Below are 16,302 nucleotides of genomic sequence, written 5' to 3'. Positions count from 1 at the left end.
AACAGAAATTAACCAACAGCAACTACACAGCAAGGAAGAACTATACAGAAATGACAAAACGTGTTGTTTTTTTTAAATACTTTTAATAAAAGTATACACTTGCAGTAAGCTACTGCTTATGATCAGTTAAAGATGCAGAAAACAAGCAAAAAGCATTTTCATAAAACTTGCCAAAATGAGAACCTCTTAAGAGGTCAAAAACATAAAAAAAAAAAAACAAAAAAAAAAACTACTTAGCGATAGAGAACCTTAGTCAAGTAAAGGTACACAAATTTTCATCTCATGGACAGTGTTGTCTGCGGCGCACTTCGGACAGATGGATAAGAAGACGAAGGTGTTGCATCTTGGAGTCATTTGTAAAACCTGGATGGACCATCGGAGAACCTGTTTGGACCTGCAGGCACAGAAAATAACATAATCAACAAAAAGGCAGCATTGAGAAAGATGCTCAACTAACACTGACTTCCATGTTATCTTAAATGTGAGACAAAAAAAAAAAACTTTGTGCATCTGTCAGTCAACATTTTCAATACCATGAACTCCTATGCTCGAGTCAGAGGTACATCAATTGGAAAGCTGATGAGGAGATTTGTGTTTACTAACCTGAGAGACTACTGGAGTATCTGTCGCTGCTTGGCAGTCTTGAGGGTGTAGAAGAAAAACTTGTCGAGCTCATTGAAAAGCTGTTCAGACTGGAGCCCTGAACAGGAATTGGAGAAGACATAATTAGGGAAGAGCAGATGTACTTCTAAATTAAAATGTGACAGCTGGAACATGCTTTATGCAGTACAATTGAGCACCATACCGACGATACACTTCTCAGTCTGTACTCCATCAGCACGTCTGTTAGTTTCTGTGTCACCTTCAGCACCAGCTGTGCATCATTCTCATTCTCTATCCGGAAAGAATCCTACAGAAAGATATTTTTGTGGTACATTATGAAAATATGCATTATTTTAACAAAACGCCAATGAAATTTTTGTTAAGTTGCAGAGAAACCTCATGAGAAATTAGACATGCATACCAGGTAAGTGAGTAGTTTATTGGAGAGGTTGCTACTATCTGGAGCTGCTCCCAGCAGGCCAGTCCTCTCCACTGGTTTGTCAACTGGTCTGTCCATTAAGCCCCCCCCCCCTTGGCTGCCCCGGTACTCATCAGGATACAGTCTTCCTGGGCTCTCCAATAGTCCACCCCTTCTATAACTATCTCCACCTGGTCCAAAACCATCCCCAGCTGGGTGTAGACCCATGCCATCTGAGAAAGGTCCTCGATCCATACCAGAGTCAAGGAAATCTTTCCCGGTCGAGTACCCTCCAAAGCCAGGCTCCCCATAGTCTCCCACTGGATATTCAGGGAGAAAACCCCCCTGAGGAGGAAACCGCTGGTCAGAGAATCGGGGACCTGAGAAGGAAACATGTTCACTACCTTAAAATGCACATAAATAAATTCAATAGAATAATGACATACATGTGCATGACTGTGCAGATTTTTCTTCAGAATTAAAAAAGACTCACCAAAGGGTGGAGGTCCCTTAAGTCCCATTCCTGGTGCTGGAGGAGGCACAGCTTTAGGGGTCGCAGAACCTGAGTGAGAGGAATGGACATGAACTCAACTCAAGTAACCAACCAGCAGGAAATACTTATTCTTTAACTCATTTGTGGCAGAACAACTTACGAAGTCCTTTGAAAGCAATGACTTCACAGGGCTCTTTCAGAATTACCTAAGAGACACGAAGAAAAAAAAGAGCCGAAAATAAATCAAATAAGCATTTTCATGTCAATGTTTCAACTTGTATATGTTAAGTTTCTGTTACTATGCAGTGTTTTATACAATAAAAAGGCAGAGATGAGACTCAACTGGCTATTTTATAATATACCATCAACAGCCAGCCTTTGTGGCAAAAAAACAAAAATCTTGTAAGCTGATACAGAAGTTTGATTTATTGCTAAAATGAAAAAAAGGGATAACAGCAGAAGCCTGGCATTGAACAGCAAAATCTGATCTGAGTGACAGAAGTCTGAGTTACGTACAGTCCTAAATAGCACTGCTCTCTCATGAACTGCAATGATATAGTGTCAGTGAGGGCTCGCTCCAGAAGAACTAAGGCCTGGTACACAATAAAAGATTTTTTAAATCTTAAACTATCTTCAAAATATGAGAGACCCCACAAATGACAACAAAACATAACAGATTAACAGTTCAGTTCTTTTAATGTGTGAGACGACCAACTCAGCACACCACACACTAATCGATTCATTCAGCAACAACCAGAGTCTCAACTATCAAAACATGTAAACTTGAGTGGTCAAACACGACTTAAGAGTTAAAAAACATGTTTTGGATCTGGTACATCCAAAACATTTTGCTCAAACTCCTGTCGTTGTCAGTTTGATTGTGGTTTGTTTTACAGGACACGTTGTATAAACACTCGTGTTGTTGCCACAAATCAACAAGTTGGTCCTGAATTTATGACATCCATCTAACTTTACGCTTTGCTGTCGTCGCCGTGGTTATGTTTGTTGTGCTTCCTGCTTCAGTCAGTTTGTGTCCCTATTGGATATTGTTCTGGTCTAAGTGACAATTCACTGAGTCCGTGCTCGGCCATCCTAGGTGTCCTCCCCACACAACAGGCTTCCTGATCATGATTATTTAACATATTTAACTTTAATATATACAATTTCCAATGCCTTTAATCACATTCCTGATGGGTAGCTTTTTATGTAAAGGGCAGGATAACCGCACAATGATAATGCAATAACTAAATAGTTAATGTTATGTCACATTGTAATATACGGTATAGCAGTGCTTAAATTTGAAATTAAATCAAAAAAAAAAAAAAAAAGTCCCACCATCGTGTCATGTTTTTTTTTAAAAAAACATCCAGCTTTAACACAAACATGAGCATTACAGGAAGAATGCAATGGTAGAAAATATCCCACATTTTTTAGATGTTTTTGCCACTAGTGAATCCCAACAAGACTTACCTTGAGTTGTCCCCTGCCTTCTACACGCTCTACCTCTGCTGCAGCTTCTTTAATTGTCTTCCTAACAGTGGGGTCTTTGACGGCCTCCTCTTCCTCACAGGTGAGCTTTTCAGGGTGAACCTTTTTCTGTGCACAAGGAGAGATATGATAATGATAAAATATTAAGAATTACTTTGAACTCTTCTGGGTTTTACTTTTGATTAAAAAAAAAAAAAAAAAAATACCAAGTATCTGAAGCTGTGTTTCCAGCCTTTCACGTGGGCAACCATATCATGCTGCAAGCGGGAGACAGCACAGAGTTTGCACTGGTAGTGGGGTGGGACAGATTTGCTTGGGCTTCTGTACTCCCAGACATATTGAAGACCTGTAGACACATAATAATAGTTGGTTTTGCATTTCAATACAGGAAGAAAAGAAGCTAACAGATTTGTGAGGAAAATAGCACTTCTGCTCACCAACGATGCACTCTGGGACCCCCTTCAACAGTTTGCTGAGACTGGGCATAGTCTGAATAATGGAGCCTTTGGTAAATACTGAGAAGACATAACACTGGTCAGCAGAAAGCACAAGTTGTATAATGGTCCACAGCTGACAAACTTGTGAAAAAGGTTCATTTGCAACAAACTGGTTCAGTGACCCACAATTAAGTTCACAAGAGAAAAACAATAATCTTAATGATCATAGTGAAGAAGAGGATAAGGAGGTGAGTACCTTTAGTGTCTGAAAGCTGATACGTTTTATATTTATCTGAACAACCATTAGATACCCAAACTCCTCATGTGTGCCTTTGAAGCCGAGGGGAAGACCAAAAACAACAGTTCTCTGCTAACCCCCATTTAGACCCGAATTGGGCTGAGGGATATCATCTTCCATGATGCATTGCTCCCAATTTTGCCCAACTACAGAAGTACAACTTCTGTTTCACAATAATGAAGCAGATGAACTGCAAAAGCTTGATACCGTCTGCATGATTTACAATACGAGAGTTAAACTCGGATTAAGACATCAAGTAAAACAGTATCTCAAAACAGCATAGTACTAAGAATACATGTAAAAAGAATGCTGTATTCAGCAGTATTCTGGGGAAAAAAAGGTTCATACAACCATCAAAGCACGAAAGTGCATCGATATCTGAACAGCAACTGTCACAAACCCACAGTTGTATGTCAAACATTTTCAAGACCATGTGTCGGTGTCTGGGGGATCTTATGGAGCCAATGATGCTCAACTTCAACGAACAACATCTAAGGAGAATGGGTTGGCTTTTTTCTAATTGTTCAGTGTAAGTCATTCTTTTGAAATCATGATGTACATATTGCGAAGTGCAACTGCCCCATCTCTGAGTGAGAGTCCGTAAGAGTGGTGAATATGCCACCACCCCATGACATGAAGCAGAGAACGCTTCACCTCTCAGCAGTGGCAGTGTGGCACTGTGTAATAATCACTTACCTATCTCAGCAGAATGCTGCGGCTGCTTTCTCTGTCAATGGAGGGAATAAACCCACATGAAGGAGAGAGACACAGAGGCATTAGTGACAGGATGACACTTAGCAGAGGACTGAACTCCTCGTTCATGTCCGCCACCCTATGTATGCCATAGAGCCAATCATTTCCTTGTACTCCATGACCCCTGCATCAAGCAGCGGCAGTCACAGAGACAAGTGTCTACATTGAGTCTTTATCATGTAGTCTGGTTAATGATCTACATTCTCATCATATGAGAATGTACAACAGTAAAGCTGTTTAATAAGATGGCAATATTTAATATCAGAATTAAGGCTGAAATACAAAGTTCAATATGCAAAAATGTCTACAGTGGCAACACAATAAGAGACTGGGGTCAAGCCCTCAGTCATTTTTTAAAGTAAAAAATCAAAACAAGGTTTGGAAAATGTTTTTGCTCATCTACCACTGTGTGTGGCCTTTCATCCAGAATGGCTTTTCTGGGAGGCCTGAATCTGAGGTTGACATAAAACAAACATAAAAGAGTTAACACTCACCCCCTCTTCTCAAGAAGAGAAAAGAGGAGTGATGGAGTGTGGACTGAAAAATAATAATGAAGTAGTTTCTGCTTTATTTAGGACGTGAGGCGGGGTGGCGACCACATGGTCCCAAACATCCCCTTTATTGAAGAGTGTTGTCGACAGACCAGGATGCAGAAGAGCCAAGCACAAGATAAATTCAAATGGGTACATCGAGTGTTTCATTGATTACAATGTTGTTTTCTTATTTCTGAATAGCTGTACGAGTATGTGACAACACTCAGAAGTAAAAACTGAGCAGCCTACCAAAGAAAGACAAACTTGACTGTTTGAGGAAATTCCTCTAAATCACAACAGTGATAACAGGCCACAACTCTGTGGACCAGACCAGTGATTTTCGTCTGCAAAAAAAAAAAAAAAAAACAGAATGCAAACAGAACAAAGAGCACAAAGCGGTCCCAAGTCCGCCTGCACAGGACTCCTGCAGCCTGGCACCACACCAGTCAGAGCACAAGATCATTTCAGGTAAAATGTCAAAAGCAGATGAAAGTTCCCTCAAAAATGTGATTTTTTAAAGTGTATTTGGTGGAGTAAACGCATAATATCACTGCGATACTTACCCTGTTATTCCTCCTGTGGTTTTGCTGCGGCCCATTTTTTAGCATAGGGTTGTTGAGTGAAGCTTGAGCCTCCATTTCCTCTGTTTAGAAACTATTGGACAAAGAAGTAAAACGTATTTTAAAACATTAATGTTAGGACAAAAAAAAGTCTTCCTAAATGAAAAAGCTACGATAAAGCTCGACCCAGCAGGTTTGACTTGTGTTGTGTTGTGTTATGCTAGGCCTAGCGAAGCCACAAGTCACGTTTGACCAGTGTTTCATAAAACTACAAGAACTGTGATAAAACTACAAGAACTGTGGCGCATTTTTAAAATACCAAACGTATATTCTTCGTAAATATCTAAACATGAAATAGTATTGACTACCGAAATCAAGGTAACTCAGTGCAGACTGTGAATTCTTCCGAGCCGGAGCAAAGACGACAGACTCGCTGAAACGATAAAACACACACAAGAGCCTCATTGGGAGCATGGTGAGCTGTAAGTTTGCCTGTTAAAAAAAACAAATAAAATGTTATTTACATTTAAGTTAAGATCCACACGCCTTCCCAACATCAACTCCCACAATAAAACAACGTTAAACAACACATTTAACCGTAAATAGTCTGCCTTTAGACAAAAATAAATTAATATAGGCAGGCTATTGGACGGACAACTATGCAGTGCGTTTGTTTTGTACACCAGGGTATGCCGTAAATCCCTACTGGTTCTGAATTGAATAGGGTATTAAATTCCATCGATGTGTGTGTGTGTATATATATATAGAGAGAGATTAAATTAAATCAAAATGTATTACATTACTTGCATTAATCAGACAAAGGTGCAAAAACGTTGTAACAGCATCTAAAAACACCACAACCAGAGATTTGTTTTAGTGTGAGCTCCGCTGCGGTGGACGTCGGAACATAAAACTTTGTAAACAAGTAGATGAAGGACCCAATCAGACCCAATGCACAAGCACGAGATTTATGAAGGCAGAATATTATCTTATTACATGTGCTAAATGTTATTAGAGGGCTGTAGACACCGGGTGGGTGTTTGATACTTTGTGAACCTCTTACGGTACCGAGGGATTTCTTCTGTAAGTAAAATGAACCACCATGCATGATGTTAAATAATGAGCTGCACGCTTCCTAACTCAATGTTAGCGGACGTAAAGTGTAGCTGCCCTGTTGTGTCGGTATTAACTTAAATATTGTCTCAACCTGAGTGCTTTAAAATTGATGTTTCAAAACCACAGACTGTAAATATTGTAAGGTGGTAAGGTGGGTCCTGTTAATTCAATTGTGGGATTTTACCTGCATCTCTGGCAACATAGACACCAGTAATAGCCTGCAGTGATGAAGTCTAAGAAGAAGAAGAGGCAGGATGACTTCCAGAAGGTGAAGTTAAAGGTGGGAAAAACGAAGCCCAAAGCTGTAAATGCAACCAACACCAGTTTCCGCACCAAGGGAATTCATCTATCCGAACAGCTGAAGAAAGATACTTCTGGTCCCACCACTCACAGACAGCTTGGTATCAATGTAAGCTTCCCCTTTTACATGATGTTCAACTATCCTGCATGCTGTCATTACAGATCAACTTTATGTTTACTGACATTTGTCTGCTCTCTCTCTCTCTCTCTCTCTCTCTCTCTCTCTCTCTCTCATCCTACGACACTAGGACCTCCTGTCTCAGCTCCACCATCACAATGCCAACATAAAACACGGTGCCTTGGTGGGTTTGAAAGAGTTGCTGTCTCTCAACCCGTCTCTGTTGGACCAGCATCTGTCTCGCTTGCTTTCTGAAGTTGCAGCTGTTTTCACAGACAAGGATGGCAACGTTCGTGTAGCAGCTACCCGTGTGCTCAGGTAGGCCTCGTCTCAGTGGTACAGATATACTATCACACAGTAAGTATTCACTTTTTCCATTGCTCTTTCACTGAACGTGGGCTAAGCTTTGAACTTGTGCAAACTGTGTTTCCAGGTTCATTGCACAGTCTGTGCCTGCAGAACGAGTGGCTCCGTTTTTCCCCCTCCTCAGTGCCCACCTGTCATGTGCCATGACCCACATAGAGCCAAGCATCCAGGAGGATGCCATGAAGGTCCTAGATGTGTTACTGGAACACTACCCTGCTCTCCTAGCAGCGAGGCCCGCAGTACTCCTCACTAACTTCCTGGAGTTGATCTCACACAAACAAAGTAGCAATGGTACCAAAAAGACCCCGGATGCAAAGGGACGGACGTGGTCATTGTCCGTTAACCCGAGCAGGGCTGTGACAAGCCAGCAGTGGCGTCTCTCTGTTCTTTCCAGGTTTGACCCCTGTGCAATTCAGGTTTTGAGTCGTTTTATTGAATTGTTATACTAGGTGCTAAACATTTGTCTTGTTTCTGTCTGTATTTAAGGCTTGGGCGCTTTCTGCAGGCTGTTGTTGAGGAAAGACCAGTCCAGGAGAGTGATATATTTGTTCAAACTGAAGGAGTGTCTGGCTCCAGGGGAGAGGATAAGCTCACACCTCTCTATCTCAACTGGGAAGAGCTCAGCTACAACAGCAAGGTTGGAGTTAGGGTGTATGAGCATTCTGGGGCCAAACCAACTCAACGGTCCACCTTTAAACTCAGGTAGGATACTGAATTGTCCTGTCAGGACCGAGGAATAGAAATAGGAGATGAATGTGAACAAAATCATGTTCAGAGATCAGAAGAGAAATCAGAAATCGGAACATGATCTCACTCAATATTTCTACTTAATTTTCTTAGACCGGAGGTGGACCCTGGACCCGCAGCGGGCGAGGGCCTGGACTCGGCTGATTCTGTTCAGAGCTTTGCAGCCACTCTGGTGCCTCTTTTGTTAGAGGTTTGGGTAGAAGCCAGTACCAGTGACTGCCCCTCAAACAGCAGTGAGGGCGCTCACCTGCTCACCCCTGAGGCGATGTCAGTAATGTTCCAAGTGCTGTCGATTCTGCAGCTGCTGAGAAAACTGGCGCCACAGCAGGAGCACCAAGACACACTGGTTAGGTGACAAGTGCAAATATATGTCAGTGTTTTATTTCAACAAGAAATTGTAAACTAAAAAAAAAGACTCTTCATCTTTTGACAGGATGCGTGGTTTCATAAAGAATACCTGGGAGATTTTAAGCAGCACTTCATGAAAAACTTCCCCTATGGTACTCGGGACACACCCAAACATAGAAAGAAGGTTGATCTCAAAAGGTGAGGAATATCACTGTTAGTATGTGAAACAAGCGTCCTTCTTCTTCCTTTTATTAATATTAAGTTAAACACTGTTATCTAGATCATGACAGGTGTGTTAATCGTAATCTAGAGGTTGTGGTTTTGCTTTTTCGCTCTAACCTGCTCAACCATTTAAATTACAATATGATCTATCAGAGATCCGTTTTCTTTTCGTCTGCTTTGAATACTCATAGAACTAGCGATGATGCTATAATTCTGCTGCCCTTACTGTAGGAGTAAGCAGACTGCAGCAGTCCCAGGATTGACAGTGGAGCCCCTGGCCCTAAACATCACACTTTGCCAGGTCATGGTGTCCCTGAGTCAGAGGCAAGGGGTCGGCCGAGAGACAGACGGAGACTGGCTGACACCTCTTAGGATGTTTGTCCGAGACACTCTAAGCAGCGGAGTGAAACTGAGCTACAGGCAGCTCCACATGCTGCTGGGTACTGTGTGGAAGATGGTGCTCACACAGAGGAGCAAAAGTAAGCATGTGCAGTTTTGTTTAAAAGGCTGTGTGCCACGTAACGCACCCAGAGTTGGGTATCCATTTTATTGTTCTTTGACAATCAATTTTGAGTCATTTAACCATTCCTGCGTGTATGTGTGTTTGTATTTATACAGCAGTGACAGAGGAGCTGTTAGCAGCTGTGTATGTGTACTACAAGCAGAGGAACCTGACTCTACAGACACGATCTCTGCTGCTGTCCTTCTACAGCAAGCTCTACCTGCAGGAGCAAGGACACACGCACATAGCCAGGTACCATCATGTTGCTTTTTCTTCAACATGTGAGATCTTCAAACTAGAGATTTACAATTCTTGAACTGAACATAATTACAGCTGAAGCATCTTATTGTTGTTGTACCATTTTGTATTTGACTTTATCTGCCAGTTGGCTCCACAATATGAGATATATGTTACTTCCAAAGCTGCTGAGACGTCATGGTTTTCTGCAAATTGTCAGAAAAAAAACAGCTTCATAAATCTGTTTTGGCATCGTCTGTGCAAAAGCTAGAAGACTTGTACTGTACAAGACATCCTTTTATTAAGACTGCACAGTACAGTCTGATTTTTCCATGAACCCCTCCCTGAAACGTATTTCTTGTCTTTATTTTGTGTTTGTAAATAGAGTGGAGGGAAAACAAATAGAAGCTTAGTGTTCTAATCGCCGTAATCTATGTTCTAGGCCTATAGGATGTTACAAATACAGATCCACACATTCACACGCACACAATGAGTCTATTGAAGTCCTAATGAAACTCTTACGTTATAACCTTCCTCTGAACTTACGTGTTTTCTTTTAATGTAACTCTGGCTGTATTCCACCCCTCCTTGTTTCTCTTTGAAGGAGTAAGGTGCTGTGTTGTTGGTTGGCATCTCTTCCTGTGCAATTGTCCCAGCTGGGCCATCGTAACCCTGCCCTCTCGGCACGACTTATCCTGTCCATCCAGGCTGCCGCTTCCCGAGGAAATAAAGATCTGCTCAACAGTCTGCAGACAAACGCCTGCAGGCTCTACGGTATGCACAATAAATTGGAAAGCAAAAACAAAGGCAAGGGACAATGATCATAGAGGTTGGACGATCTTGATTTCTTGTGAAATCACATTTATTATTCATCTTAAGATATACATACTTTTGTTTAAATTTGTATTTCCCAACCCCAGTCAGCAATGACCAATCAGGTGCTATGCATGAACTGGCAAATACCTAATATCTGAATCCACATACATTTTTTCTGACTACAGTTTATGCCTCTGGGAACAGGTGACTATGTCTTGGTAATTTTCCGTCTAGACAGCAGTAAGTGTTTGACAACTTTCAGCCAAGACTTCCTCTTCCATGTGGCGTTTACGTCTGAAACATAAATATTGTCATATCTTGGCCCATTACATCTCCCGGAGTAACACAGGTACATTTGTTTCTCTTGAGTCTCAGTTCATTAGTAGATATTAATAGTCACACAGAGGCTATCCTCTGGCTGCCTTCGGGGATATGAGCCTGAAAAATGTACAGATTTCCTTGGGATTTACTTGCCAATAATGGGTCTTCAGCTTTTCAAAATGACATTGTGATGCAGATTTGTAACACTGAAACAATGCAAGCTTTGTCAGATCTGTCCTCAGGAGGAGAACAAAACAACTTTTAAAATGCTCTTCAGTTGAATGGACGTCAGATCGATCATTTCTGATGCATTTCAGGTCGTCAGGGAATTTAAAAGCTGATTGGATGTTGTAACACAGCAGCAAGCACATCTTTTTCTCAAGTTTAAATGTTTGCTCTTTATGGATTGTTAGCTGCACGTTTATGCACATATTTCATTAATAGAGGAAGATAACTCATTGTCAGAATACAGCAGATGAAAGGGTGTTATTACTGTTGATTGTGTGGATTGCTTTTTCTCTCCATACAGACAGTTCTTTCTGCAGACATACCCGTGTACAGATCTCATATTTTTGTAGAATCTGTAAATAGCAATTAGCAAATACCTGATGTGGCAGCACTCATTACTATGGGGTAAGAGGTGGGAAATGTAAAACTTTGAACCCAAAGACTTTCATGAAAGTATTGGGAATTTTTGCACTTTTTAACTTGGATATAATTCTGCTCTGTTTCAGGTTCCAAGTCTAGGAACATTTGATTAAAGAGAGATCACTTTAAAGCCAGCTTTCTGTTTAGATGTTTGTAAGCCATTCAATAAACATATTCATAAAAAGACTAAAGATCCACCATGGTTTCCACAGGAGATGATGGATCTCATTGCTTCTAACCAGTAAACTTAACAAAACTGAACTGCATCAAGAGGTTGAGGTTCAAATAGTTAGGCTGGTGTGTTACAAAAAGGGGCAGTAGAGGCGAAAAAGGGGAGGGGGGTAGAAGATATGGATAGAAAGTGCCGCAAAGCCAGCAATTTACAATCACAAGACTCCTTTTGTCTGAGGTCTTCTGACATCAGCATGTGCGTCAGAGAAAGAACACGGTGCTCACACACACACACATTATCTGGGCCACATTATGTCTGCCTGTCTTTCATTTTTACTGGTCAGATATTAGGGAAGTGTTCCTGCTATTGATTCTGTTTTCGTCTTAGAGCATCATGTTATATGCCCACAGGGCACCGTGCATAGCTGTCTCTAATTAATTACATATGAAGTGTGGTATCTTTCTGTGTGTTTTGTGTGTAAAGATCCACAGGAGGGAGTTGTGGTTCTGTTACCAGCAGAGTCCCAGCAACAAATGGTGCAGCTGCTCTACTTCCTGCCCAAGATGTCCCAGTCCCTGCTGGCCAACCTGAGCTGCTGCTGCACCGCTGGAAGAATCTCTGCCAGTCTCGCAGCCACTCTCATTCGTATTGTCCACTTTAGGTGAGATTTAAAACTGATTCACCTGCTGAGGCCTCATGAACTCAGTTTGTTTCCAGAAGAGGAACGCATTTGACTTTTTTAGACAATTAAGCTTATCAGGTATCCAACAGTAGAAGCGCTCTTCCCTGCCACCACCAGATGGCAGTGTTGTACTTTCAAACGTAACACTGTCATCTGAAATTGAAACGTATGGGTTGGTTTATCTGCCTGTTGACAGGTGCTGATGTGGATGCCCTGTATGTTAGATATTCTACTAACTAATGACAATACATTTTTTATTGTTTGTTACAAAGTCACAGCTATCCTTTCCCTGTGACTGTGTTTGTGTGTGACCTTCTGCCTGTGTCAGTGGGGCAGTGTTACACAAACTTTCAGCGGAGGGAGTGCTGAGGTCATTGGAATGGAAGTGTGTGTGTGTGTGTGTGTGTGAGTGATACAAAGAGCTCTTTCGGGCATCTGGAATGCAGTGTCGTAATAGAGTAGTAGTTCAGAAGACAGTTGGGTCCGGGTGTGCGTGCTGGGCTTCAAAAGCACTGATAATATTCACTCAGATTTCCCTACTGTAACATATCTATCCTCCCTTGAAGCCAAAAGAGAGATATTTAATAACTGTGTCCTAAATGTTATGCTGTTACAAAACCCAGCATCACAATGCTCAAAGTGATGCAGAAAGGAATATATACGCAGGAAAACATCATATGAAAATTAATTTCAATGCTTTTTCCAAAATGCGCAAACGTTTTGAAAAGATGACGTTTAATACTCAGAAAAGGTTGAGTTTGAAAACCCAGATAACGTTTTCTGTAATTGTGTAATGTGGTTATGTTCTCCAGGTCATCTCTGAGCTGCTGGTTGGTCGGGAGCCAGGAAGTGGCTCTGCAGGATGTGGACTACATCAGCTTCCTGTTCTCCACCCTCACAGGCTTTTCGTCCGACAGGCTCGCATCCCTGCAGGACGACGAGGACGATTACCTGCCTCCTTCGCCTCTTTCACCCCTCAGCCTCTACCCCACGCCGCTGGAGCAGTTCACACACCACTGGGATGTTGTCGAGGTTCGTTCACTGCTCACCATCTTACCTACAACTACCCCCAAACCTCTGCATTTTAGCTTCTACCAAAGTCACTAACGATTAGAAAACTTTGATGAAACATGAAAAAAATGACGGTGGGTGTTGAAGAGAGCAGCTGAAAAGACAATGTTTGGAAATTGAAAAGTGTTGATATTCTGGACACAGCAGTGGTCTTTCAGTCCCCCCGGTCCCTCTCTGTCTCTTATATAGAGCTCAGAGGGTGGAAGCTTTATCATTGCACTCCGGCTGAGAGGGGAACCTTTATCGCGTAACGCAGGTTGGAGATGCGTGGTTATCGGGCATAGTGGATATGCACAAAATGCTAATGAGAGCCCACGGCATGATGGGAGTGTGACATTTCTGCACAGAAATTACAGTTGCGTTAACGTAACTATGCCCTGGGGCAAGTGTGTGAGTGCGTGAACAAGTGGTGGATTTCAAAGAGCACATTAAAAAATGAAAAGACGAAAAAGGCAGGAAGTTGTGGATCTGATAGATTTTATTACAGGTAATAAAGCTGTGGCAAATCTGCAGATTCTCCCCCCTGCACAATGATCAGTGAGGAGTCATGTAGATATTAATCTTCCATGTACTAACATTCATCTGTACACTGGACAACATCTGTTTCATTGGTTATTCAGAATGACCTGACCTATGTCAAGTCAGCGAATGGTTTCAGGTCAGCAGCCAATTCTCCAAAGTTACATTAATGACAGTTGCTAAGCACGGTCAGAATTTTATTTCTACTTACTTTCACAGACAAGATATGCTGAAATACATATCATTCTTACCAAAATAAAAACATTAGGGGAAATTACAAATACCATTGGTGGGGAGGGGGCTTATAATCAGAAATTCAGCCCCTCAATTAAGCAGTCAGATCCCACCTCGCTCATCTCCCTGTCTGAGTCAATCACATGCGAGTGGCGGGAAGGAGGAGGGAGGGGACATGTGGTGGTGAAAGGGGAGGGAGGGGGAGGCATTAAGGGACGGCCTGTGTCAACTCTGTTTCTACTAATGAGACAGGATTGTTTTTAATGACGGGGAGAATGCCAACAGGTGCAGTGTTCAGACACACACTGGCTAGCTGCTTTCACTCCTGCACTTCAGCACACACGCTACAAATCAAATTGATAAAAGCTAATGAGAAATTTGATTTGGATGTGAAGGTAATTAGGAAAAGCTGAGTCTTATTTTCCCGTTTTAAAAAGTTTCTTGGAGCTTCTTGGGCTTCTCTTCTCCATCACAGTGAGAGTAGAGTTTAGATGCTCTTTAGTAAGGCTTAGATTTGGTACAAGCAGAATGAGTGGAGACCTCACTTTTTCCAGATTGTAGAAATACTGTTTGCTTTCTTGTGATTATTTACTGTGATAATGTGGATTTCTGAAAAATAGAGGTTAAAGCTTTTTGAGACAGAAGGTATTCCTCATGTTGTTCTTCATTCATCACTTCATCTTGCCACTGCTCATTTTCTTTTATTATTTACTGCTTCGTCTAAGTGGGAGATCAATGTGTGACTTCATGACAGTATTTGAAAATTGTGAGCAGAATTGTGCGAGAAATGCCAATGATCATTCAATGTTTGCATTAATTGTGAATTATTTGAACCACAAATTGTGGGGGAAATAAATGATACAGAAAAAAAACACATTTCCCAAATGAAGGCACAAACCATCTACATTCAACACATTTTTGTTAAACTGTATTCATAAGATTTAACTGAATTTATTATGAAATAATTCTGATGAAAAAGCACGTGTGATATAACATTAATGTTTGATGATGTAACTGCTTCATCGATAGGAAGTCTGCCACAGTCTGGAAACACTGGGTTCAAAATCTCAATGCTTTGACATCTTGCAAAATGGCATTTGCAAATACCTGGTAAGAAATTGCAGAAAACAATTCCCAATCATATTCTGTTTAACTCCTCAAAACGCTTTTCTTACTCATCTGATGTTGTCTTTATCCGGATTTTTAAAAAATTTCTCCCAGACAAAGTTAGGTGTTGTGCCTGACAGTATGGCAGCCGGGCTGCTCAGAGCTGTATCCAGACTAATGGACCTGTCCGTCCTGCCCATCGAGCCCGTGCTGCGCTTCTTGTCTCAGTGCTGCCTCAGCCTGCTGGCTCTACTCATCAACCTGCAGCAGGAGTTACCTGCTGAAACTAACCACAAAAGGTAGAGATACCCAACCATTTACTGCTTTCTGTTTGAAAACGATCTCCTGTTTATAGGAAATGTTGACTTTAATTGTTCTGGTGCGGTGATTGTATTGTATGTTACATGTGCAGGGAAGCCATATGGGGCGCTTGTGTGTCAGCACTGAGCACCGTTCCTCGCCTTCTGCGAATGGTTCTGCAGTTGCTGCGAGTTGGAGATCTGAGCGAGGATGAGCTTCCACAGCTGGGACAGATCCTGGCCATGCTGCTGCAGCATACGCCGATCATAAACCAGCTACTCGCCAATGCCAGTCTGCTTCAAGAGATCATACAACGGCTCACAGTAAGCACAACTCCAGGCTGAAATTTACAGGGATGGATTTAAAAGTGGAATATAAAAAGGTATGAACTTCTTTCTCTGTGCTTGTGTGTGTGTGTTTCAGAGGTATTCAAGAGCGTCGACCAGGGAGCAGTGGCTGACAGACTTACTCTACAGTTACAGTGTCACTGTGACTCACGGCTCTTCTGCTCGCCGTGGTAACCTGGGCCTTCGAGACATGTACTAAACGTCAGTTTACCCTCACAAACATCTTAGTTACCTTGATAAACAGAACACAATACAACTCAGTGGTGTTGATTCCTAACATCTAAACTTTTACACAGAAAGAACAATGCAGGGTTTTTTTTGAGTGAATAAGAATACTTCACATTCTTGTTTTTATAGCTTATTTTCTGTCATAAACTGCCTCTTTATTGCTTCTTGTTAGCCTAATAACTATTTGTTCTCATTCTGCCTCCTCTGAAAATGGTTGTTTTGGATTGTTGTCCTGTGTTTTTTGAAGGCACGTGGCTGCCGTTTGTTTAAAAAAAGTCAAACTGAAAAGAAAAAGAAGCAAAATAAATTTAAAACCAA

The 16,302-nt window shown here is 41.6% G+C and overlaps 2 protein-coding genes across 3 annotated transcripts; one reads left to right on the top strand and one right to left on the bottom strand.

Annotated features, from left to right (window-relative positions):
• Positions 1 to 74: 74 nt before the first annotated feature.
• Positions 75 to 6,022, bottom strand: si:ch211-197h24.6 (uncharacterized). Of its 2 annotated transcripts, XM_061050566.1 has the most exons (12): positions 5,952 to 6,022; positions 5,587 to 5,677; positions 4,434 to 4,464; positions 3,440 to 3,517; positions 3,209 to 3,348; positions 2,985 to 3,110; positions 1,675 to 1,720; positions 1,515 to 1,583; positions 1,025 to 1,401; positions 806 to 910; positions 604 to 700; positions 75 to 394 (listed from the first exon to the last, which is right to left on the bottom strand). In XM_061050566.1, the coding sequence occupies exons 2-12, from the start codon at positions 5,659 to 5,661 to the stop codon at positions 351 to 353; spliced, it is 1,188 nt and encodes a 395-aa protein (XP_060906549.1). In that variant the 5' UTR covers positions 5,662 to 5,677; positions 5,952 to 6,022; the 3' UTR covers positions 75 to 350. The 2 variants fall into 2 exon arrangements, with proteins under 2 accessions (XP_060906549.1, XP_060906550.1); XM_061050567.1 differs by lacking the exon at positions 4,434 to 4,464 and having other exon boundaries at positions 5,952 to 6,000.
• A 903-nt stretch (positions 6,023 to 6,925) lies between these two features.
• Positions 6,926 to 16,271, top strand: tex10 (testis expressed 10). The gene is made up of 15 exons (XM_061050563.1): positions 6,926 to 7,108; positions 7,248 to 7,435; positions 7,551 to 7,877; positions 7,970 to 8,185; positions 8,324 to 8,576; positions 8,664 to 8,776; positions 9,032 to 9,279; positions 9,419 to 9,554; positions 10,144 to 10,313; positions 11,980 to 12,157; positions 12,991 to 13,210; positions 15,032 to 15,112; positions 15,224 to 15,408; positions 15,522 to 15,732; positions 15,833 to 16,271. The coding sequence occupies exons 1-15, from the start codon at positions 6,926 to 6,928 to the stop codon at positions 15,953 to 15,955; spliced, it is 2,832 nt and encodes a 943-aa protein (XP_060906546.1). The 3' UTR covers positions 15,956 to 16,271.
• Positions 16,272 to 16,302: the final 31 nt, after the last annotated feature.

The sequence above is a fragment of the Labrus mixtus genome, chromosome 11, assembly GCF_963584025.1.
Source record: "Labrus mixtus chromosome 11, fLabMix1.1, whole genome shotgun sequence".
NCBI lineage: Eukaryota > Metazoa > Chordata > Actinopteri > Labriformes > Labridae > Labrus > Labrus mixtus.
The sequence above is the reverse complement of the archived record's forward strand: the minus strand, read 5'-3'. Positions and strand labels throughout refer to the sequence as shown.

Coding starts and splice junctions, on each gene's coding strand:
- tex10 (XM_061050563.1), top strand. CDS start 6,926: ATGAAGTCTAAGAAGAAGAAGAGGCAGGATGACTTCCAGAAGGTGAAG. Junction 8,186..8,323: donor CGGTCCACCTTTAAACTCAG/GTAGGATACTGA, acceptor TAATTTTCTTAG/ACCGGAGGTGGACCCTGGAC. Junction 8,577..8,663: donor AGGAGCACCAAGACACACTG/GTTAGGTGACAA, acceptor ATCTTTTGACAG/GATGCGTGGTTTCATAAAGA.
- si:ch211-197h24.6 (XM_061050566.1), bottom strand. CDS start 5,661: ATGGAGGCTCAAGCTTCACTCAACAACCCTATGCTAAAAAATGGGCCG. Junction 3,518..4,433: donor GCAGCATTCTGCTGAGATAG/GTAAGTGATTAT, acceptor ATGTCTTCTCAG/TATTTACCAAAGGCTCCATT. Junction 3,111..3,208: donor AACACAGCTTCAGATACTTG/GTATTTTTTTTT, acceptor CCTTGTGCACAG/AAAAAGGTTCACCCTGAAAA.